This window comes from Pygocentrus nattereri, chromosome 13 (assembly GCF_015220715.1).
Source record: "Pygocentrus nattereri isolate fPygNat1 chromosome 13, fPygNat1.pri, whole genome shotgun sequence".
Classification (NCBI taxonomy): Eukaryota; Metazoa; Chordata; class Actinopteri; order Characiformes; family Serrasalmidae; genus Pygocentrus; species Pygocentrus nattereri.
Genome location: NC_051223.1, coordinates 41,219,516 through 41,244,818, shown reverse-complemented (window position 1 = coordinate 41,244,818; position 25,303 = coordinate 41,219,516). Strand labels below are relative to the sequence as shown.

General features: G+C 45.0%; 1 protein-coding gene across 2 annotated transcripts in view; it reads left to right on the top strand.

The window, feature by feature from the left end:
- zranb1a (zinc finger, RAN-binding domain containing 1a) overlaps positions 1-16,139 on the top strand; it is a 43,270-nt gene extending 27,131 nt beyond the window's left edge. For both annotated transcript variants that reach the window (XM_037544304.1, XM_037544303.1), the window contains exons 6-11: positions 2,569-2,640; positions 4,406-4,604; positions 6,020-6,140; positions 7,609-7,738; positions 13,791-14,020; positions 14,714-16,139. In XM_037544304.1, the coding sequence (XP_037400201.1) occupies positions 2,569-2,640; positions 4,406-4,604; positions 6,020-6,140; positions 7,609-7,738; positions 13,791-14,020; positions 14,714-14,932 (971 nt within the window). In that variant the 3' untranslated portion in view covers positions 14,933-16,139. The remainder of the gene's footprint in view (positions 1-2,568; positions 2,641-4,405; positions 4,605-6,019; positions 6,141-7,608; positions 7,739-13,790; positions 14,021-14,713) is intronic.
- The last annotated feature ends 9,164 nt before the right edge of the window (positions 16,140-25,303 follow it).

Genomic DNA, 25,303 nt, shown 5'->3' with positions numbered 1-25,303 from the left:
CCAATTTCACGCTCCCAACTTTGTGGGAACAGTTTGGGGACGGCCCTTCCTGTTCCAACATGACTGCACACCACTGCACAAAGCAGGTCCATAAAGACGTGGATGAGCCAGTTTGGTGTGGAAGAACTTGACTGGCCTGCACAGAGTCCTGACCTCAACCCCATAGAACACCTTTGGGATGAATTAGAGCGGAGACTGTGAGCCAGGCCTTCTCGTCCAACATCAGTGTCTGACCTCACAAATGCTCTTCTGGAAGAACGGTCAGAAATTCCCATAAACACTCCTCACCCTTGTGGAAAGCCTTCCCAGAAGAGCTGAAGCTGTTATAGCTGCAAAGGGTGGGCCGACATCACATTAAACCCTATGGATTAAGAGTGGGACGTCACTCAAGTTCATATGCGTGTGAAGCCGGACAGGTGGGGGTTAGGTGTCTTGCTCAAGGACACCTCAGTCATGTGCTGTCGGCTCTGGGGATCGAACCGGCAACCTTCCGGTCACGAGGCTGGATCCCTAACCTCCAGCCCACGACTGCCCCCAATAGTGTAGATTGGACAGGTCAAATAATACTTTAAATGAAAAAGCGTAAAATGTACTGTGGTGATTGACGCTCGTGTGAGTGAGTAGTAAACACTGTATATTGCTATGAACTGTGCATCACTCTGGGATCGTCTGTCCTTGACCTGAAAAATGGTCTTCATGGCGTCCCCCACAGTGGACGTTTGGATAACCCGACTTTCGTTGGTAGAGTGTTTATTAATAGCAGCGAAGATGTTTTTGTTGGCGTGACTCCTGGCCAACGTGTTCCAGTGCTGACTTTAGACAACACATTCCAGAGTATCGGTTTACCAGCAGCAGGGCAGTGTTGAATTACCCTGAACCTATAGATACACATACAGCACTGTCAGGGCGCGAGAGGAGGTTTCTGAGCAGGTTGTAACCGACCTCGGATCAACACTAGGCTCTGTGGTGCGGTCAGTACCCACCGGTCTGTGTCCAGTCACATGCAAAGGGTCACTAGTCAGATTACATGCTTTTTATTGATCTCTGAAGAGAAAATAGGTTAACAAACCTGCTAAACTTAGATTTAAATATGCCATTATCTGCTCATTTTATTGCACAATTTCTATTTATTTGCAGGTTTGCCAACATGTTGGAAAGAGAAAAGAAAAAAAAACATGAAATATGAAACGTGCCAGGACTTTTGTTTGATTATTTTCCCCAGTGTGCTCAATATGTTGAATTTTGCCAGTAAGTGTTTGTCGGTGTGTTTTCTAACTTGGTTTCAGTGAGAAAATCAAGACGTCGTTGACCGGATGTGCCTAAACCTTTGACTGGTAGTCGTGACGACTGACCAGATTTAGTAGTGAATTACTTGGTTTCTTCCACATTGGTCAGACACCCTGGCTCTGGGTTTCTCTAGGCCATGGACCAGGCCGCAAAACACCTTGGCGGTCTTCAGGCTAATACTGAGGTGAAACAGTGGTCCATAGTGGGAGATGACAGCTCATCTGCTGCTGCACAGTTTGTGTTGGTCATCCTCTAGTCCTTCATCAGTGGTCACAGGACGCTGCCCGCAGGACGCTGTTGGCTGGATATTTCTGGTTGGTGGACTGTTCTCAGTCCAGCAGCGACACTGAGGTGTTTAAAAACTCCAGCAGCACTGCTGTGTCTGATCCACTCACACCAGCACAACACACACTAACACACCACCACCACGTCAGAGTTACTGCAGTGCTGAGAATGATCCACCACCCAAATAGTACCTGCTCTGTGAGGGTCCATAGGGGTCCTGACCACTGAAGAACAGGGTAACAGAGTATCAGAGAAACAGATGGACTACAGTCTGTAACTGTAGAACTACAGAGTGCAGCTATACGGTCAGTGGAGCTGATAAAGTGGACAGTGAGTGTAGAAACGAGGAGGCGGTCAGAAAGTTCTGCCTGACCGGTGTATATTGTGGGGTTTGGTACCAAACAATAACTGTGTTGAGAATTTCCTAAAAAATTGAAGTTTTTAAAGCTAAAACGATGAGTTTTGTTTTCCTGTGGGCCTTGAGGAGGAAAAGGTTGGGATCCCCTGCCCAAGCTGACCTTGTCGTAAAAAGGCTGCTTCCATCAATGAGTCCAAATATTATGTCGGTTCAGGTTGTTTAGAAAGTGTCTGTCTCTTTGCGGCTGATGCCAGACCTGTGCTCACAATGCTGAACTGACCCTTGATTAAACTGACCACATTCTCTGGGCAGAGTAAAAATCATAAAACTATCTTTACAGCTAAAAACGTATTAGATCTTACTAGTTAAGTCATAAGTAAAGATAAATAAAGGGTACACTATGTAGAACCTGTAGGAATCAGATGCTGCCAGTGACGCATGAATAAGATGCGAGTTTGGATCATAATTCCCGCTCGGCGTGCGCAGTAAGGTCCTAATGTGTGTGTATTCCAGCCAGATGCCCCCATTCTGTCTAGTCATGTGTGTTTCTTATTGAATTATTGTTGATGTTTGTTACATTCAGCTGTAAGTTGTTTGTTTTGATCCGTTTGTGACTCGTTTGTGGTGTTTTGTTCCAGACATTGAAGATTTGCCTCCGGCAGTTCAAGAAAAGCTGTTTGATGAAGTTCTCGACCGCGACGTACAGAAAGGTAACCCTGGCAACCAAACATGACCTCGGCAACCACACCTGCCAACCGGAACAACCAGTCCTAAAACAAATCACCAGCAGACAGCGTTTACAGTAGTAACACTCGGGAACCGCGCGAGTACTGAGATCACAAACACTGGAGTGCTTTCGTGTATTCAGCACCACAGCTTTGTGCGCATTTTAAGAAGTTTATTCGTAGTTTATTTAATTTTTTTTATTCCAAATGTCTGCATTAACTGACAGTGAGGCGGCACGGTGGCGTGGTGGGTGGCGCTGTCGCCTCACAGCGAGGAGGGCCTGGGTTCGATTCCCCGGCCGGGTGACCGGGGTCCTCTCTGTGTGGAGTTTGCATGTTCTCCCCGTGTCTGCGTGGGGTTCCTCCGGGTTCTCTGGTTTCCTCCCACAGTCCAAAGACATGCAGTCAGGCCAATTGGACATGCTAAACTGCCCCTGGGTGTGAGTGACTGTCTGTCTGCCCTGTGATGGACTGGCGACCTGTCCAGGGTGTATCCTGCCTTTCGCCCCAAGACTGCTGTGATAGGCTCCAGCACCCCCCGCGACCCCGACGGAGAAGCGGCTTAGAAAATGGATGGATGTTTTGACAGTAACTGAGCTGCACAGGAGAGCAGCATATTATTGTGTCTCAACAGCAAACAGGCAAAATGATGACTTTTCAGGCGAAGGAGAAAAATGCCTTACTTTTATTGTAGGTCAGTGGAACCAGACTTTTCCCCAAGCTCACAGTGTGTTCCATTCTAAAGGCAGCTGCTGAACAAGTCACTGCCTTCAGAGGCAGCTCTCTCTCTGTCTTTGGGCAGCATTTGTACTGATAAGGAACCTTAGCAGGCATCGCATTCGGGACAGACCTTCAGAGCCATTTCACTGCCCTGTACACGATTCATCATCTCCGCGTAAAAGGACGGCTTTCGCACCTGCGGCAGCCGTTTTCCTGCATTGACGCCGTTGTGGATATTTGTGTATGAAGAACCGGCTGATTTGTTATGCGCTCAACTCGCCGCCCCAGATAAACACAGATAATCATGACTGTTAGTTTATGAATCCTTTCGGTTCGTTCCCCGTCCTCATCCACGTTAATGAACCTGCTTTATTTCTAACACGCAGGATAAAAACTGCCCACAGCTGAGCTGCCAAATACACGTTTTATACGCATTCTCATCTGTATGAGCAAAAATCAGCGTTTGGGTTTTTTTTTTTTACATCTATTTTGTGAAGTTCTGCGTCGTCCAGTGTTGAAGTATTTATCCTTGTTGAGGGAGAACGTCAGTCTACAGCACTGGCTCCGCAGTATTTTCCCCGTATACACAGCAGAAGTGAGCTGCTTTCAGGCGCTCGGTGCAGTTAAATGTAAATGAGCTCAATGTTTGTATGTTTAGTAGGCAGCCTAATATACATACAGTCTAATATGCATATCGTCTAAGAACATGAATTGTGCCAGTTATCCCGTCAGTATTTAGTAATATCTATAGTTCTGCCTTTTTTTCTTTTTTTTTTTTGGAATAAATGTGAAAATATTAGTTTTTTTGTAATTGTATATCAACAATGTATTTTATCATGATGCAAAATGACTATCATATGACATTTGCATGTTGTTGAGCATTTTTAAATAATATATGTGTGTGTGTGTGTGTGTGTGTGTGTGTTTATTATTATAAGTGCTGAGAGTATCAGGTGCTGGTCGTCAGGTACAGAGTTCCTGAGTTTGGGGCTGTAGTAACTAAAATTACCCTCACCGTGTTTGTGTGCAGAGCTGGAGGAGGAGTCTGCGGTGATTAACTGGTCTCTGGAGCTGGGCACTCGTCTGGACAGTCGTCTGTACGCTCTGTGGAACCGAACGGCCGGAGACTGCCTGCTGGACTCGGTGCTACAGGCCACCTGGGGAATCTACGATAAAGACTCGGTCCTCCGCAAAACGCTGCATGACAGCCTGCACGACTGCTCACACTGGTCAGAAAAGCCCACGTACACTAACGCTCAGAATGTCTGGAATCTCTCGTAATAGTGCTGCTGTTATTTTATTCAATAAGCCTAAACGGTGTAGATTGAAATGTAAGCTGACGCCGGACGGTGTTGAGATTTATTCAGTATGCGGGAGCATCACTACCTTCTGAAGGTTTTCAGTAATGACTAGGAGTTTCTCATCAGGCTGTCTGATCAGATTTGATCATGGTTTTTAACTCCATTCTCATTGTTCTAGAGTATTCTCAGTCATCAGGAGGGGATAAAGGCACTAAACTGTCTGGGTGGTACTTTAAAGGACACCTTTAGTGCGGAAGCGTAATTGTACCAAATTTTTGGTGTGTGTGTGTGTGTGTGTGTATATATACCTACTTCACTTTTCATGTAAGTCAGTGGAACCAGACGTCTTTCCAAGTCAATTTGGTTCGTTTCTTTTGGTCCATAGGACAACCGGCGTTTTTAGATTGTCAAAAACTGAAAAACAACAAACATGGAGATACGAGGTTTTCTTCCGACAGCAGCTATATGTGTGTGTGTGTGTGTGTGTGTGTGTGTGTGTGTGTGTGTGTATATATATATATATATATATATATATACACACACACACACACACACACACACACACACACACACACACACACACACAGCATTCACTCCTAGGAGTGTCATGATCATCCTGACGATTGTTTGTCATATAAATAATTGCAATTAATGATCTAAATAATAATAATAAATATGTTCATTGTTTGCTACTTAAGATACAATATATGTTCATGTTAATCCACACAGTGTCTCAATGACTGCATTTACAGGATTTAGCAGACACTCTTATCCAGAGCAACTTAAACTGATTTACTTCTTTTCTGTATTTACATGAATTCGCACCCAGTTCATGTTCTGTTTGTTGCAGCATGATTTAAATATTGCAGTCAGCTTAAATAACTGATCATCTCAATTACGTGTAAATAAGCCTGTTGACTCCATACAGCCTGTTCATGCACTTTTCTCTTTACCCTTAAGTTGTGAAAAGGTAGAAATGTGCTCCTTTCTCCTGGGAAAGTAGCCGTGCTGTACCTTTTAAAACTTGTTTAACTACACAGCTGGGCCTTACAGACAGTCGTGTACATCTGAGGGTACGTTTGTTATTTGTTGACTCAGATGTACCTGTACGAGGTCTTGGGCAGTGTGCAGCTCTGCTCATCAGCATTTCCTCACTTATTCCAGCTTTCTAATGCATTTAAACCGTGAAATCATTGGATAAAGTAATTCTTTGTGTGTGGATCTTCAGCAGAACTGGATATATATAAAATTGAAAACGGTGACTCCAGACTTTTGAGAAGTAACCAGAACTGCATAATGGTGTTATGTACGCATACAGACACTAAGGAGTGTTTGTGTTACAGGTTCTATACTCGGTGGAAAGAGTGGGAGTCGTGGTATTCGCAGAGTTTCGGCCTCCATTTCTCCCTCAGAGAGGAGCAGTGGCAGGAGGACTGGGCCTTCATCCTGTCCCTCGCCAGCCAGGTACAAATACACACACTGCCTTCATTTATTCGCCGTAAACGGTGTTAAACACGTCAGTATGTCCAAAAGCATCTAGACAGCCTTTCTAAACAGTGACTTCAACTACTTGAAGATGCGGCCGTTGCTGACAAGCACACAGCTTGTATAATCACCTTAAAAAAGCACTGACCAATACAGTGGGACACTCTGGTGCAGCCTCACATGGGCCTAAGTTCACCGTGCCCAATGTTAAGCATGGGCTAGAGGGCTATAAAGCCCCCAGAATTGGGCTGTCGAGCCGACCTCTGTTCTCTGGAGTGATGGAGCTCCATCCAGTACCTTTGGGATGAGTTGGACTGACCCAGAACCTGACCATCAATGCTCCTCACAGCAACCTCTAGAGTGAAGTCTTCCCAGAAGAGTAGAGGCTGTTAGTGCAGCACAAGCTCCCTGTTAATACCCTTCGTTTCAGGAGAAACTGGTGTCTGTAAGCTTTTGGACATGGAGTATGTATGACTGTGCTACCTTCTCAGCGCTCAAGCCTTTCAGGTGTTTATCACCTTTGAGCCATAAGTGTCAGTATGTGCTTTGAACAGTAGTTTGGAAAAGGAAAAATGCTTTGATCAACCTGAATATTAGTGTTGAGGATGCATTTTATGGTTACTGTAAGGCCCCGTCCCATTTCACCCCTCGGCCCTTACCACTGAGCCCTTAGCCCAGTGTTCTGTGCGTGCTCGTCTAGGGGTGGGGGTCCCGATTCTGGTTGAGATAGAGGGGTGGGGTGAAGTGTTGGGGCTACATGACCCTCCAAACGGAGGTTTTTCAGAGACTCCAAACAGAGAGATACGAGGAAAGAAGAAAAACCGGTGAGACGGAGAACAAGAGACCACAGAAACCCACAAACGTGGGAATTTTCTCTGTTAAAAAATTACGATCACCATCATATTATCTTAGTTTAATGTAGTTTCAATGCATTTTGGTCGTTTTTCTTCGTAACATGCATTAAAAATCACTAATGGCATGTTAATGTCTCCGTAGCTAACTATCTAACTTTCCCGTTCCACCTTAAATAGTCCAGCAGCTCTGACGCCAGAATGTACCTGCTGCTCCATTTAAGGTGGAACGGGAAAATTCTCAAGAATCTGGAGAATCTCTGACTTCAGTTTCACATCACTGAAGAATTAGGGGGGGTGATGATAAATAATCGCCCCCCTCTTTGAAGGCGTCTGATCCCTAAATGTAACTAAAGCCCAGCAGTGAGGAGCTGAACAAGGGGTAGTGGTAAGAGTAGGAAACAGGACTGGGCCTAAATCTTAGTCATTTTTTCTTACTTTATTAGCTTTATAACAGCAGGATTCAGTTTTCAAAGGAAGGGAAAGTGTCCCGAAAGGTTTGACAGGGACTGTCTGAGACTTCTTGAGATGCCAGGAACTGAATATGAAGCTTGGACCTTTGTGTGATTTACACTGTCTCTCTTTTTCTCTTCTAGCCTGGAGCGAGTTTGGAGCAGACTCACATATTCGTTCTTGCACACATTCTCCGTCGGCCGATCATAGTTTACGGAGTGAAGTATTACAAGAGTTTCCGTGGAGAAACGTTAGGCTACACTCGCTTTCAAGGTGAGTTTCTGCTTTTCTAGAGGAGCAAATCGCCTGTTTTCATAATGTACTTTTTAAACAATATCCTGGGCTTTGCTTGAAACGACTATTTCCAGCAGCAGCAGCAGTAACTGCTGTAAAATGTTTTGTAGCAGCATCAGCGCATCAGGGTAACATCACGACTAACGATCTACACGACAGCGCTAATATTACTTCCCGTAATGCACTCCCTCCTTCATGCCGATACTGAATCATTTTCCTTATGTATTTGGGCATTAAAGAAAAGTCAGATGGAAAAACTGAAATATACCTATGAGCATAAGCGGGTATGAGGATTTTCTTCAAGGCATTTGGGTGAATCCGGCCCATGGACTGTATCAGGTTGAACACCCTGTGTCTGAACAGCGATGGTCTCTCCCTCCAGTCACTGACTCAGCTGTGCTTGATTTCAGCTCGATGTTCATTCACCACTCAGTGATGTGACTGAGCTGAATGAGCTCTCACTGATGCTTATGGTCGGCCAGAGAGAACCTCTGCTTACAATTCTGTGTGAAAGGCAGGAGAGAGGGAACGAGTACAGAGAGGAGAGAGGGTTTGAAAAGAGAGGAAGTCATCTGTACCGCTGAATGTGTAATAACTGCCTTCGTATCTAATCAGACTTTCTCTGCACTGTCAGCTGTTTCAGGAAGGGCGGTTTCACTGTTTTTGAGTATAAAAGGTGAATTGAATGGACCATCACACTAATCATAATAATTTATACACTATATTTCCAAAAGTTTTCACTCCCCCATCCAAATCACTGAATCCAGGTGTTCCAGTCACTTCCATGGCCACAGGTGTATAAAGCCGAGCCCCTAGGCCTGCAGACTGCTTCTACAGACATTAGTGAAAGAATGGGTCGCTCTCAGGAGCTCAGTGAATTCCAGCGTGGTGCCGTGATCGGACGCCACCTGTGCAGCAAGTCCAGTCGTGAAATTTCCTCACTACTAAATATTCCACAGTCCACTGTCAGTGGGATTATAACAAAGTGGAAGGGATTGGGAACGACAGCAACTCAGCCACGAAGTGGTCGGCCACGTAAAATGACAGAGCGGTCAGCGGATGCTGAGGGGCATAGTGCGCAGAGGTCACCGACTTTCTGCAGAGTCAATCACTACAGACCTCCAAACTTCATGTGGCCTTCAGATCAGCTCAAGAACAGCGTAGAGAGCTTCATGGAATGGGTTTCCATGGCCGAGCAGCTGCATCCAAGCCTTACATCACCAAGCGCAAATGCAAAGCGTGGAATGCAGTGGAGTAAAGCGCCGCCACTGGACTCTAGAGCAGTGGAGACGAGTTCTCTGGAGTGACCAATCACGCTTCTCCGTCTGGGAATCCGATGGACGAGTCTGGGTTTGGTGGTTGCCAGGAAACGGTACTTGTCTGACTGCATTGTGCCGAGTGTAAAGTTTGGTGGAGGGGGGATCATGGTGTGGGGTTGTTTTTCAGGAGTTGGGCTCGGCCCCTTAGTTCCAGTGAAAGGAACTCTTAAAGCTTCAGCACCAAGAGATTTTGGACAATTTCACGCTCCCAACTTTGTGGGAACAGTTTGGGGACGGCCCCTTCCTGTTCCAACATGACTGCCCACCAGTGCACAAAGCAGGTCCATAAAGACGTGGATGAGCCAGTTTGGTGTGGAAGAACTTGACTGGCCTGCACAGAGTCCTGACCTCAACCCCATAGAACACCTTTGGGAGGAATTAGAGCGGAGACTGTGAGCCAGGCCTTCTCGTCCAACATCAGTGTCTGACCTCACAAATGCACTTCTGGAAGAACGGTCAGAAATTCCCATAAACACTCCTAACCCTTGTGGAAAGCCTTCCCAGAAGAGCTGAAGCTGTTATAGCTGCAAAGGGTGGGCCGACATCATATTAAACCCTATGGATCAAGAATGGGATGTCACTCAAGTTCATATGCGTGTGAAGCCAGACGACCGAATACTTTTGGCAATAACTTTAACTCTCTTTTAATTGCTGTTTAATTAAAAATCTGTCTCTTTGTTATTTATCTTTTCCATAGTCTAGACCCCTTGTTTTGGAGCGCTGCCCCTTGTTCCTGAGCTACAGGGCAGTGGTTGAGATCTTCCCTCTGAAATAAGACCCTCTAATAAAAGAGCTTCACTTCATTAACAGCTACTAGCGCCGCTCTGTAGGCGACCCTGCCCGTCTGCAGGGACAGCAGAGGAGGGGAAAGTTCAGCTCCTCACTGCTGGGCTTTAGTTACATTTAGGGATCAGACGCCTTCAAAGAGGGGGGCAGTTATTTATTATCACCCCCCCTAATTCTTCAGTGATATGAAGCTGAAGTCAGAGATTCTCCAGATTCTTGAGAATTTTCCCGTTCCACCTTAAATGGAGCAGCAGTTACATCCTGGTGCTTCAGGCGTCAGAACTGCTGGACTATTTAAGGTGGAATGGGAGCGTTAGCTAGCTACTGAGACATTAGCATAGTATTAGCATTTTTTAAATTCTTATGAAGAAAAACGACCAAAATTCACTGAAACCACATTAAACGAAGTTAATTTGGTGGTTATTGTAATTTATTAACAGAAAATTCTCACGTTTGTGGGTTTCTCTGGTCTCTCGTTCTGCCTCTCACTGGTTTTTCTCTTTTTCTCATATCTCTCCGTTTGGAGGGTCATGTAGCCCCAACACTTCACCCCACCCCTCTATCTCAACAAGAATCGGGACCCCCACCCCTAGACGAGCACGCTCAGAACACTGGGCTAAGGGCTCGGCGGTGGGGATCGGGCTGTAGACTGAGTCGTCATTTTAATTATTCTAATAGATTCTCTTACTACTAAGCTTTATTACCGTCTGGAAAGCACTTTGAGCTGCCAGCGGTATGAAAATTGCTTTATAAATAAAGATAATAATAATAATTATTATAATAAATGTTTTTATTGAAAATTATACCTGCCTTTCAAAGATTGTCACACCCAATTTTCCTGCCTTTCCCACAGAAATCTGTGCAGAATGGCTTAAAAATAAAGGTCTGTTTTTTTTTTTTTTTGTTTGTTTTTTTTTTTTGTTTTTTTTACTATAATGTTAGTATTATTTTGTAGATAAGAGGTTTTATGATTGAGTGGATGCATTATATACCACTGCTGTCATTCACACGGTCATTTTCCTGACAGTAAAGCATAGATGGCATGAAAAGGAATTGGGGAGGGAGGGGGAGAGAGGGGGAGAGGGAGAGGGGGAATAAGCCAGCAGCAGAATTATTGCGAATGCATTTGAGATAATGGGGATCACCCACACTCGTCACATGGAGCACTAATGTGGCCGGGATTTGCAGAAAGTGCTTGTATGTCCGAATGTCTGAACTGCAAATGTACATTAATGGACCAGACTAATGCATTATAGCTGTGAGTGAGGCAGCCAGAGCCAGCTGGTCCTCCGGTCTGTCCACAGTGCGTCGTATGTGTCTGTAGACTGCAGTGATTTCCAGCTGTGACCCTGAAGCCCTCGTTCAGCACAGCTCAGCTGAGTCAAGAGCAGAGAGAACGTCAGGGTGTGGAACAGCTGAGTTAAAGTAGAGACCCCCAGGGTAAAATATTCCTCCAGTAAAAGTAGAAGTTCCTCCCTTTAGACCTCCACTGGAGTAAAAGTACTAAAGTATTTCCCTTCAAATGTACTTAAGTATAAAGTAAAAGTACTAAAAGAGGAATTCTGGCTCTGATGTCCTGTTATCATTTTTATAACCAGACTGGCTTCATGAACTCATTTCAGGTGAAAGTCCTCCAGCGTCTCTCTTGGTAAACCAGTCTTTTAATAGAAGGTCATTAATTAGTGACGCTGACGTCTATTAAAATGATCAGAAGCACAAAACACTGAAGGTAAACAGTTTCCATCAGGGAGAACCGAGTGGCTCTGAAATCACTTTTTACACACAAGCAAAGTTTCAGTTTCAGATTTATTTACAACTTAGTTCCAAGTTTAAGTTGAATAAAAACTGGCTTTAAACTCAGGATCACAGATGAGCTCCTTTACTATGTTGATCTGTAGGCGTCTGTTCATAAACATAAACCAGCCCAAACTCATTTACTATAAAATGAAATGGTGTTTGTAGAAATTCAGAAAAAAGCCGCGTCAGTCTCGACTGCATATGTGGACATATTTCTATATTGAGCTCTATTTACACAAAGTTAGGTTAGTTCATCATTTATGTTGAACAGACTCTCCCAAAGTTTTACGCTGCTGCGCTGACGTTGAACCGCGTGCTGCACTGGGTCGGTATGACCAACAGGTCAAAACCAGCTCTAAACAAAGTGACCGCTGGGCCCTGATTGGTGCTCTGGCTTTGCGCTTCTTTCGTTTTGACATGTTACGTTTTTATACACACAGAAACCAAAAGGAACGACAGATTTCTCAAAATGTAGGAGGAAAAAGTCGGATATTAGACTCTGAAATGTAGTGGAGTGAAAGGAGAAAGACGCCCAGAACGGAGAAACTTCAGTACAGATACACCAAAAATACTAAAGTACAGAAACTAATTACATTTACTCAGTTACTCAGTTACTCAGATACTCAGTTACTCAGTTACTCCGATACTCAGTTACTGTCCACCTCTGGTTCTGTGTAATTGTAGGTTGGTCTTATTTTATGGAGGGCTCCTTTACTTCCTCCATCCCCCTAAAACGCCCATAAATTGGGCTAGTAGGTAATAATAAAATAATCCTCCTCTACAGTAAAATAAAGCTCTGCTGATCCTTCAACACAGTTTAACAGTAAATGGTCTTAAACGCTGGAGTTAATGTAGAACTGCTGATTCACCCTTTAACCCTGAAGATCAGCGCAGACGGCTGGTCACCATAGCAACACTGACCACAGTCTCGCCCAGCTAGTAGCTACGAAACGGCAAAGAGAGAGATTTAAGACGGACATCGATAATCTGGAGACGAATGGACTGATTAGTGTTTATAGTCACTCCAGCTGGTTTCCTGATACGTTTAATCTGCAGAGAGAAACTGAAACTCTAAAAAGCCGCGAGGCTGAAGTCGCTTCTCATTTGCAACTTTGTTCTAATTCTTCCGTTCCACCTTAAATGGTGCAGCAGTTACATTCTGGCGCCTCAGGCACCATTTAAGGTGGGACGGAAAAATTCAAACAAGAAGCTGGCGATCGAGAAGCGACTTCAGCCTCATCAAAAGTTGAACGTTTACATTTTACAAGGAACTTCCACTTTTGAGGAGAAGTTTCCTGCCAGAGATGCGAGAAAATTGGCTGAGCTAAACAGCTGATCAAAGTAAGCCTGTCTTTGTTTATATTATATTATTTATTTATTTTTTAGCCTTTACTAGTAAATTAGTACATACTGAGACATATTTACAGCCAAGATGGTAAAGTTGGCATAAAATGTGGCTCCCAAGGTGGTTTGATTATTGTTGAAAGGACAAAATGGTTTTTCTTAACATTTGGGTTGTGACCCCTGGGCTAGGAGGAGCTTGCAGGTCACTGTAGTCCATCAGCTGCTGCACAGTTTGTCAGCCCTCCTCATCACTGGCCATTGGTCTGCACAGTTTATCACATTTATTGTTGGTCAGTATCTGACCACAGGACCACTGTTGTCCAGATGTTATTTGCGTGGTCTGTTCTCAGCACTGCAGGCATGCTGACCTGATAGACTCGTACCAGCACCACGGACACCATCAGGTAAACGCTGGGTCACTGTTTGGTTCAGAGTGGACCAAAAATGTCCAGACGAGTGGCTCTGTGGTCAGAAACTGACTAGAGGATGTTGAGAGTTCATTGTTTTTGCGATGTCACGAAAAACAGCACATTTGTTTCTACCTGCAGCGGTTTAGCCCCACCTGCTCAAGCTGAAATCAACAGGAGTGTGTTTGGTTGGTCTGTCCTTCGAATCAGGCACAACACACAACAACCAATCAGAACCGAGCTCATTTACATGTCAGTCTTAAAGGCACCGTGACAGTGTGATTAATTGTAAGATGAGTGGATGTTGGAAATTGGTCGTGTAAAAGTGAATGTTACCTGGTTTTCGTGCATAAAACTACCTGTTTGTGTGTCCACTAGGTGTGTACTTACCGTTGCTATGGGAACAGAGCTTTTGCTGGAAAAGCCCTATTGCTCTTGGTTACACGAGGGGTCACTTCTCTGCGCTGGTCGCCATGGAGACAGACGGCTACGACAATCGCGGCGCGGGCGCCAATCTCAACACGGACGACGATGTCACGGTAACCTTCCTCCCATTGGTCGACAGCGAGAGGAAGCTGCTGCACATCCACTTCCTGTCAGCACAAGAGGTACATGGTGATGTATAAACCTCTCACAGCTAAAACAGCAGGGAAGCTGGGGGGTCTTTTGTCCGACGGAGAGGAGGAGGAGGATGAAGCTAAATGTTTATTAATATTCAAAAATGCCCAAAGAAGTCTTTTTGCCAGAAATTTTATTTTATTGGTTTCTAGTTCAAATTTTTTGTCATTTGCAACACATACCAGGACATTCATGCATTGAAAAGCAAGTACAGTACAAAAATAATTAAAATACAAGAACTTACTGAACCTGAAATATATTACAAAAAATATTACAAACAAAAGGTTTGAGGTTCGAGGTAAAAGCTCGCTGCTGCCAGTCGCCCAGTAAAGCCCGAAATGGGCATTTGAAAGTAGGAAAGCGCGAAGTCGAGAGTTTTCAACACACCTCCTGATGTTTTCGTACGTCTGGCTTGATGTTCAAGCCTCAGATGATCTCAAATCAACATGATGCTGATGGAGACGTGATGACAGTAGCACCCGGCTCCCTCACATGCTCAGAGACGCTCCTGCAGCAGGTTTAGACGGAGGTCTCTCTGAATCCTCTTATTATCTCAAAGTTAAAGTGCAGCTTTAAAATGAACAGGTTTGTGGAATTTGTGGGTTTAAAGCTGCATGTCTGTGTTCTCCGTCATCCTCGCTCCAAACGTTTGCTAATGACTGCTGTGCGTGTCCGTGTTGCAGATGGGGAACGAGGAGCAGCAGGAGAAGCTGTTGAGGGAGTGGCTGGACTGCTGCGTGACGGACGGCGGGATGCTGGCCGCCATGCAGAAGAGCTGCAGGCGGAGGAACCATCCGCTGGTCACTCAGATGGTGGAGAAGTGGCTGGACGGATACAGGCAGATCCGACCCTGCCCCACGCTGTCCGACGGAGAGGAGGAGGAGGACGAAGAAGACGAGTGAGGACGAGACGGACCGTGGGGGGAGGAAACTCTCAGAAACTGATGCATCGTTTATTTTCACGTCAGGGAGGGAAGGGCCCCCAGCCATTTCACACCGGCACGCAAACGCGCTCACCGAGGAAAAGTCGGGTTTTACTGATGGACATTTCTACAAACCCCCCCATTTCTCATAATGCAACACTAGAACCGCAGAACCCCCCCGAACCTCAGAACTGCGATTCAGTCCAATAGAGGAAAGTCATGTTTAATAAAACCCCCCCTCCCTTTGTCTCTCTATACAAATATATAAATATATCTATAAATACTTTCCCATCAGTGCAGTTGTAATGCATGCGGTTCTCTAAAAGACGTGTAATATGGGAAAAAATAATAACACAAAGAAAAACCAGCAGCGATGAGCAGAAACGAAGTTTATAAAGGTTTGTTATTGGCACTTACGGGGAAAAAAGCACATTTTTCCAAAAGATGTTTGTTTAAAAAAAAAAAAAAAGCTTTGTTTTGTTTTCTTTTATTCAGATTTACAGTTTTAAGTGATTCACTTTTGGGAAGAAGTAGCAGCGGCAGACGTTTTTGGTTTATCGTCAGGGTTAGTTTGGACGTCGGGGAGAGACGAGACGAGACGAGCGTGTTTAGCATGTTTGTTGTTGCGACAGCGACACACTAAAGAAAAGCAAACACACAAATATATCTAAAGAAAGTTGGAATGGAAAGAAGTAACTTTTCTCCTGAGTGTGATTTCTATCCCCTCACTGTTCCCGCCCTCTTACTCCTCTAGCGTGGTTGTTTTTTAAAGACTGACTGTATTTATTTGTTTAGGAGTGATTCTGTACGCTGAGTAATTTTACGTTTAGCTCTCATCTTTTCTCCCGTTTATTCTCTCTCCTGTCTCTCTCTCTCCTCTCGTTTATTCCCCCCGTCTCCCTCTCCTCTCTAATTTTCCCCGTCTCTCTCTCTCTCTCTCTCTCTCTCTCTCTCTCTCTCTCTCTCTCTCTCTCTCTCTCTCTCTCTCTCTCTCTCTCTCTCTCTCTCTCTCTCTCTCTCTCTCTCTCTCTCTCTCTCTCTCTCTCTCTCTCTCTCTCTCTGTGTGTGTGGTTCGTCTGTTCAGTCTTTCTGCCCCCCCCCCGTTGCCCTCTTACGGTGTGTACTCTTGCTGTGAGGAATGAGAAGAACCCCCTGTGTATAAATTTACTGACATGTGTAATGTGTGACGATCTAGTACCTCATTTTTTTTGATGTTACAACTTTAGGTGCTTCTCTGTGGGGGGAGGACGAGGTGGGAGGGTCCGGGATGGGACGGCAGATACACACACAGCTTCTACCGAGTGTGCTATAACATTAAATTACACACACACTTCCACCTGTGTCCTGCTGTCTGTCACTTTCTGTACGGCTGTGACTTTTAGCGCCTCACGGCTGAATTTAGCTGAAGGAAAAATGCCCCAGAACGAGCTCTGACCGCTCAGGTACTGTTTGGGTGGTGGGTCATTCTCAGCACTGCAGTAACACTGACGTGGTGATGGTGTGTTAGTGTGTGTTGTGCTGGTGTGAGTGGATCAGACACAGCAGTGCTGCTGGAGTTTTAAACACTGTGTCCACTCACTGTCCACTCTACTAGACACTCCTACCCTGTCGGTCCACCTTGTAGATGTAAAGTCAGAGACGACAGCTCATCTGCTGCTGCACAGTTTGTGTTGGTCATCCTCTAGTCCTTCATCAGTGGTCACAGGACACTTTCGGCTGGTTTCCTATTCTCAGTCCAGCAGTGACACTGAGGTGTTTAAAAACTGTCTGATCCACTCATACCAGCACAACACACCACCACATCAGTGTAATAAGTAAACACACAACTAAGTGAGCTCATATCACGGCTGCCGTACTCGGCCCCGTCGTGGATCGATCTTCACTGTGGTTCATTCACTGTGGGGGGGTCCTAAAGTGCAGGAGAAGCAGGAGTACCTCAGTTCTCTGTGCCCCTGTGGCCAAAATCTGGATCAGGAGGTTATTGGTTCAAACCCTGATCAGCACAGACTGGGTTTTTCTGCATTAAACTGAAGCCCCTTTCACATTGTAAGGGTAAATAAAAGGGCAAGTGAAGAGCTGGAATCCCAGAAAGGCTGACGTAGCTTACCTGCCTAAGACCTTCAGTGAATGAGGCGGCGTTGAGGCCTCACTTGTGAGTAGAAGGTGATCGATCAGGGGTGTCTGATCTTCTCCGCAGAGGGTCTGTGTGGCTGGTGGATTTTGTTCCAAACAAGCTGAAGCTCACCTGATTCTATCTGTTTAATCAGGTAGTCTTGGTTCTCAAGCAGGTTAGCAGGTGACCACCTGCTTTGCTGGAGTGAAAACCTGCAGCCACGCAGGAACTCACTGATCTCTACTGTGGTGTTGATGGGAATGTCTGAAGAGCTTATTGGCTCCAAAAGCTCCCTCAAAGTTCACACAAAACGCTTAGGTTTAACTGCAAAGACCCAGGAAACCTAAATCCGTCTTTCTGGTCAAAATAAACCATAGTGAAGATCCAAGACTGGACACCCCTGTGGTCAATCATCAGAATGAGTAATTATCCAGTGCCACCATTGGGAAACCAAAAATACCCAGCGGCTGTTTGGCCATTTGTGCCGAGGGCATTACTTTCTGTGAAGCTGATGGACTGATGGTACGTGTGAATGTGCATCCTGGAAACAGCCTGTAAATTATTTTTAGAGCACTTTTCATACAGGTGGCAGCTCAAAGGTCAAAAGCAGTAGAAGAATGATAAATGGTACAAGTGCTAAATTAAACTCAAACATCTCAAATTATGAAGATGAACACCAAAAGAGTTTAAACATGAGCTGTTTTTAGATGTTTATTAAAGGTGAGCTCGGAGCTCCGCAGTTTAGAAGCAGAAGAACTGTCCATGTTTTGTTGAGGACGCTGTGGAAGCCGCTTTATTAAAGCAAACCACAATAAAACTGGTGTGCAATGATATCTAGTACCACACTGGAAGAGTCAAACTGTGGGCGGCGCCAAAGAACAGAACAAAACCTAAACCACACAAAAAAAACCACAACAAAACAAAAGCAAACATCTCTAAACTTCCCTGGCCTTGCCCTCTGACCGGGGGGAGCTAGGCAGAGTAGATATCTACATGGTGCAGATGTAAAGGTGCCCCTCTTACCTGTTTGAAACCCCAGGTGGTACCAACAACCTCTCGTAAAACAAAGTTAAAAGCGTGCAGGTAAAATAGCAACAACTGAAGCACCTCCTCCAACATTAAAGACAAAGTCTTGCAAACTAGGTTAAAGGAAGTGCTGGGAAAACACCTAAAAGCAGACGCCCAACAAGAGATTACACACAAACTAAACCAGCACGTGGTCGGTCCAGCTTGAAGGCCTCTTTTAAGACATAGGCTCCCCCCCACAACTGCACCAGCCAGGCCTCTGATTGGTTCTCCTCACATGGCTGGAGAGCAGGTACCTCTGTAATGTGCTTACACAACAGTCTCTCCACATTTCTGTTTCAGTGAAGGTGTTTGAAGGTCAGAATCTGCAGATCTGAGATCATAATCAGACACATTCAGGAGCTTTGGGGTCATTTAGAGCTTTAAAAACCAGCAGCAGAGCTTCAACCTCTCTAACAGATCCGGGTGGTCAGTGCAGTGTGGAACGGGCTGGTAGGAGCTCTGGTTAGTTTTGGATGTACGTGTCTGCAGATTGTGTCTTGGGTTTGAATGCGAAGATTCGACAACCAAAAAACATCATTTAGGCTTCGCTGGTAAGAGCAACGCTTCAAAGATCAGGAGGTTTTTGGGTCAAACCTGGGGCAATATCTAAAAGTCTATGTGCACAAAAATGAATCCTGAGCTAATATTTATGTAAAAAAAATGTGAGATTGAAACTGGAGAGTTGTCTGGAGGCGTCGTCCACAATGATTACTGACTCCTACTGGAAACGTGAGCTTTTCTACTTTTCTACTGTTCATTAAGGAGGCAGGTTTATTAATGTGGCACATTCCATACACAAAGGCACTTCAAAGTGTCCTAAATCAGTAAAAGCAAAAGGAACGTCAGAAGGAAATAAATAAATACAATAAAAATAAGAAATAAATCAATCCACCAGACAACAGTGCATTTGAACTACAAGAAAGCTGATTATTCCCAGGATAACAGTTACACTCAAAAGTAAGTAATCAGATAATGGGGAAACTCCAGGTCTACAGGAGTCAGACAGTAATCAGATAACGGGGAAACTCCAGGTCTACAGGAGTCAGACAGTAATCAGATAATGGGGAAACTCCAGGTCTACAGGAGTCAGACAGTAATCAGATAACGGGGAAACTCCAGGTCTACAGGAGTCAGACAGTAATCAGATAATGGGGAAACTCCAGGTCTACATGAGTCAGACAGTAATCAGATAATGAGGAAACTCCAGGTCTACAGGAGTCAGACAGTAATCAGATAATGGGGAAACTCCAGGTCTACAGGAGTCAGACAGTAATCAGATAATGGGGAAACTCCAGGTCTACATGAGTCAGACAGTAATCAGATAACGGGGAAACTCCAGGTCTACATGAGTCAGACAGTAATCAGATAATGGGGAAACTCCAGGTCTACAGGAGTCAGACAGTAATCAGATAATGGGGAAACTCCAGGTCTACATGAGTCAGACAGTAATCAGATAATGGGGAAACTCCAGGTCTACATGAGTCAGACAGTAATCAGATAATGGGGAAACTCCAGGTCTACAAGAGTCAGACAGTAATCAGATAATGGGGAAACTCCAGCTCTACATGACTCAGACAGTAATCAGATAACAGGGAAACTCCAGGTCTACAGGAGTCAGACAGTAATCAGATAATGGGGAAACTCCAGGTCTACATGAGTCAGACAGTAATCAGATAACGGGGAAACTCCAGGTCTACAGGAGTCAGACAGTAATCAGATAACGGGGAAACTCCAGGTCTACAGGAGTCAGACAGTAATCAGATAACGGGGAAACTCCAGGTCTACAGGAGTCAGACAGTAATCAGATAATGGGGAAACTCCAGGTCTACAGGAGTCAGACAGTAATCAGATAACGGGGAAACTCCAGGTCTACAGGAGTCAGACAGTAATCAGATAACGGGGAAACTCCAGGTCTACAGGAGTCAGACAGTAATCAGATAACGGGGAAACTCCAGGTCTACAGGAGTCAGACAGTAATCAGATAATGGGGAAACTCCAGGTCTACAGGAGTCAGACAGTAATCAGATAACGGGGAAACTCCAGGTCTACAGGAGTCAGACAGTAGTCAGATAACGGGGAAACTCCAGGTCTACAGGAGTCAGACAGTAATCAGATAACGGGGAAACTCCAGGTCTACATGAGTCAGACAGTAATCAGATAATGGGGAAACTCCAGGTCTACAGGAGTCAGACAGTAATCAGATAACGGGGAAACTCCAGGTCTACAGGAGTCAGACAGTAATCAGATAACGGGGAAACTCCAGGTCTACAGGAGTCAGACAGTAATCAGATAACGGGGAAACTCCACGTCTACATGAGTCAGACAGTAATCAGATAATGGGGAAACTCCAGGTCTACATGAGTCAGACAGTAATCAGATAACGGGGAAACTCCAGGTCTACATGAGTCAGACAGTAATCAGATAACAGGGAAACTCCAGGTCTACATGAGTCAGACAGTAATCAGATAACAGGGAAACTCCAGGTCTACATGAGTCAGACAGTAATCAGATGATGGGGAAACACCAGGTCTAGATGAATTCTACACTGAACACTCAGAGTGTGTGGCTCCCTGTACAGAACACTGTGTCTGAGTTTGGGTGGTTGTTGGGTCTAATCCTGAGCAGGGCAGCATTTTTGATGCATGTTTTGCAATGAAGCCAGAAATCTGAGAGACAAAAGTCCAAAAAAAAGCAAGTTGTGTGTGAGGTCTTGTGGCTCGCTGGGAAGCGTACTGCGCTTGCGGTCAGGAGGTTGTTGGATCGAACCCCGAGCAGGTTTGTTTTTGGATGTGTGCTTTGCTATGAAGCCAGAAATCTGAGAGACAAAAGTCCAAAAAAAAGCAAGTTACATGTGAGATCCTGTGGCTCGCTGGTAGATGCTATGCCTCTGTGGTTGGGAGGTTATCGGTTCAAACACCGATCAGGAACTCCAGATCATGGTGGTGGGTGCACTTGGTGAAGGGAGAGGTTGTGGGGGGAGGAGGGATGGTGATACCCAAGAACAAGGGGGGGGAGCATATGATGGGCTCCCCCCGGGGGCCCTTGAGAGAAGAAAAGCAGGGGTTATGGATCTGAAAACAAGGTGTTTGACTTGCTTTTAATATCTAAAAGAAGTTTCCTACAAACTACTTTTTTAAGTTGCCACTCACTCATTTCTTCACGTCTACTTTAGTTTCTCTTTATCATTTGGTAGAAAAGACAGCTGGTTTTGAACCAGCAACCTCTTGGATAACAGGCATGAGTTTTCCCACAAAGCCATCAGGTCTCCCTTGCTGAGCTTCTTTTTTTTTTAGGGGCTTGTCTTGAAGATTGTAGGTCTGCTAAAAGCCCCCAGGTAAGGTCTTCCCATCAATGTTATCAGCACAGGCACTCATCACCCTAGGGGTGGCCCCACACCTCCAAAAGTGGTGGGGCAAAACACAAAACATACTGTCTCAGTGAGTGAATGACTAAAACTGCCTTTCATGACGCCTTTATAAACCTATTCATAGTTGGTTAATAACCATACATTTACTCAAATACATGTACTTCTGTAAAATACTGATGGATTTTTACTCTTCTGATTGTTTTCAAATCAAGATACTTGAACTTTTACAGCAATGGAGGTTCTGATTGGCTCTGCCACTCAGTTTTACTCTGCTCTTGCTGGTCAGCGGTTCATACAGTTCAGAGAAAGCAGAGGTTCTATGTGGCGTCCTGAACTCAAAATGTCGTGGGGCGTCTTCACAGTACTGCCACCGTATTTCCAGTCCCCCCCTTCACGTGATCCTGAGTTAAGACGCTCATAAACATGAGTACGGCTCTAAGGGTTGAAATGAAATGCTGGCTTTTTGAATGTTCAGTTCTCGGTTGACTCGCTGTGGCCTTGTGAAGACAAAGTGAGGCTGAGTTTAACTCTAATGGCTGTAGCCTTTTGTGCTCCTTCAGGAGGAGATCAGTGATGAAGATTGTAAACCCGTTAGATAAATGTGGTCCAGGACCTTCACTGTGGTGCTTCACGGTTGCACCATTTGTACTGTAGGCCTCAGTCCAGACAATTGTGTTGCAGCACTGGGGTTGTATTACAGAAACTTCACAAGTCTGAAATCTTGTCTGCTTAGTCGCCACAACAACTTCAGTTAGGACTGAATTTAGGACAGAAGTAATTACAGAACAGCAGTTCTTAAGTTCATGATCTCATCATTAACTCCAGATAAGAAAACAGTATCAAACAAACATCTTAACTAGACTAAACCTCCTCAATACTGTCCTAACTTTAGACTACAGCCCAGTCCCATTTCTCCTTTCTACCCCGACCCCTTGTTTTGGAGTGTCCCCCCTTGTTCCTGAGCTACAGGGCAGTGGTTGAGATCTTCCTCTGAAATGAGCCCCTCTAATAAAAGAGCATCACTTCATTAACAGCTACTAGCGCCGCTCTGTAGGCGACCCTGCCCGTCTGCAGGGACAGCAGAGGAGGGGAAAGTTCAGCTCCTCACTGCTGGGCTTTAGTTACATTTAGGGATCAGACGCCTTCAAAGAGGGGGGCAGTTATTTATTATCACCCCCATAATTCTTCAGTGATGTGAAGCTGAAGTCAGAGATTCTCCAGATTCTCGTTCAGATTTTCCTGTTCCACCCATTTAAAGTAATTTTTTAACAGAGAAAACTTTTCAGGGTTTCTTTGGTCTCTTGTTCTCCGTCTTACTGGTTTTTCTGTTCTTCTCATATCTCTCTGTTTGTGCCATGTGGCCCCTGTTTATCTCTCTGTTTGGGTCATGTGGCCCCAACACTTCCATTTTAAGCATCTGTTTCTACTCAGCATTGACCGGCGGCACAAGTCACTATAATTATCATAATGATGCTACCATTATCTACGGTGAAAACGGTTCTTTGACTTGTGAAGGTTTTTTAAAAATCTCCACCGCCCCTCTGATAATGTTCCCCTCTGATAACCACCTTCTTGTGTTAATGTTGATGATGAAACATTACAGTGATGGTGGTGAATAATAAGGAGGCGGAGCTAGCGGAACGTTAGCGCGCTCGGCTAAAGCGTTTGGGAAATGGAGACTGAAACTGGGGAGCAGCGACTCTGATAAACAGCAGTGGGCGACTCTGGTATCTTGAGATAAGTTAAATACCTTGTTATCTCAAAAACAGTTAACTTATCTTAACAATATTGTGATCTAGAGATCATAAGATCTCTTAACCCGTTATCTCAAAATAACAATCCAGAAAATTGTAACTACCTCCTGGCCTCTCCAGACCTCTGTAATATCTACACAGTGGGAGAAACTCCGTCTTTTGACTGCTTTGCGTGAACTTTGTGTGGTTGATTATCAATAAAATGCAGAGGATGAATTACTCTGTAAACTGGTGGAGGCGACGGATTCACGAAGGCTGGCTTTTAGCTGTTTATTAGCTTACACTAGTGGACAGGATTGGTTGGCACCGCAGGGATTCCCAACAGGCCCTTTTCCAAAGAATCGGAAGTGAAAAAAAGTCCTGCCTTTGTGTTACGGACAGTTACTACCCTCACAAATACAGTCACTTCAGCACCACATAAAGACGAGTCGCTTCATCTTTATCATAGTTGTCAAGATTGGATTCCGAGGAGTCCAGAACTGTCGGAGAACCAAACACAGCAATGTGGGAATCCAAACTAAATAAAGGATAAAAATGCTTAGTGGAAAAATTCCTTCCAGAGCACAGCAATGTCAGTGAAATAACTGTAACCAAAACCCTGGATGAGCCACGTGAGCTGCAGATGTAACAGTAAACCAGCTGGCAAAAAGCTAAACACGCATACATGCCAGCAGGGGGCGCACTGGGTCATCAGGGTCCATAACGCCACTGTAGATGTTTTCCACAAACACTGGCTCCAGTGAACGAACATCTCCTCCCACTGAGCTCTCGCTCTCTCTGATACCGACAGCTTTAGAGGGGAATGAAAACTGTTCCACTGAAAGCGGCTGAAGCAGCAACTTTACACCACAAACTGCAGGTTGACTAACGCCGGTCAGCAGCGCTGCAACACTGACACAGAGCTTCTTTTACTCCGTATGACGAAGTTTATTCCTTTATTAATCACACAAACCCAATATTCCTCCGCTCTTCTTCAGCTGACCAACCACTGAAACTGAGACGAGGCTGTTTCTGCCTCAAGCTCGAACACTTGAGGCAGAAACATGATCAGAGCCGGTCTGTGAGGAGCATGTCCTCTTCCTATTTCCTCCGTTATATCAACAACAGCACTGCTGAACAGCAGAGGGCGCCCGTGAGCGAGTCCTCAGCAAATGGGAGTGAATTCAGTAAAAAACAAAGTTAAAAGTTTCTAATCACTTTCCTAGAACTTTCCTTTAATTTCAGACAGCAGGAGGACGAGTTTCACTAAAACAGCAGAGAAATCCCACCTGTGTGTTTCCTTTATTCTACAGTAAACGGGTTTCGGGCAGCAGGAGGCGTGGCTTTACTGCTACTGAGTGCTGATTGGCTGTTTGCGCTCTCTGACGTCATGAACACACAAGGCGCCGTTTTAACCTCCTGTAACTCGAGTTTAAAAGCTTTTAAATAAAACAGCGGTGTTAAAATGTTTTACGCTGTTCAGGAAATGAAGGAATTCAGGAAAACACTAAAAACTTTCATTTATAAACTGATTTTACTCAAATGCTCCATCTCAACCCATTCATTTTGGACTCGCTCAAGAGCGCCCTCTAGTGCCTGAGAAACCTGGAGCACATTACAGAGCGGGAATTCTCTCTATAAGTCCTCTGGTGTTACCCTGCAACAAATACCTCCAGCAGGAAAAATGTGGAAATGTGAGAAAGGCCTACGATTGTATGATATGTATTAGTGTAATGCATGCTGGGTATTGTAGTGAGAGAACACTGATGCACAAAAACATGAACATAACACAAGATCATGAACTCTGTCAAACCGATGAGGCTGAGAGACGCAGTGCTGCGCCACAGAGCATCACATAATAACAAATAAACTCCATCCATCCATTTTCTAAGCCGCTTCTCCGTCAGGGTCGCGGGGGGTGCTGGAGTCTATCCCAGCGGTCATCGGGTGGAAGGCAGGATACACCCTGGACAGGTCGCCAGTCCATCACAGGGCAGACAGACAGACACAGACACTCACACCCAGGGGCAGTTTAGCACGTCCAATTGGCCTGACTGCATGTCTTTGGAC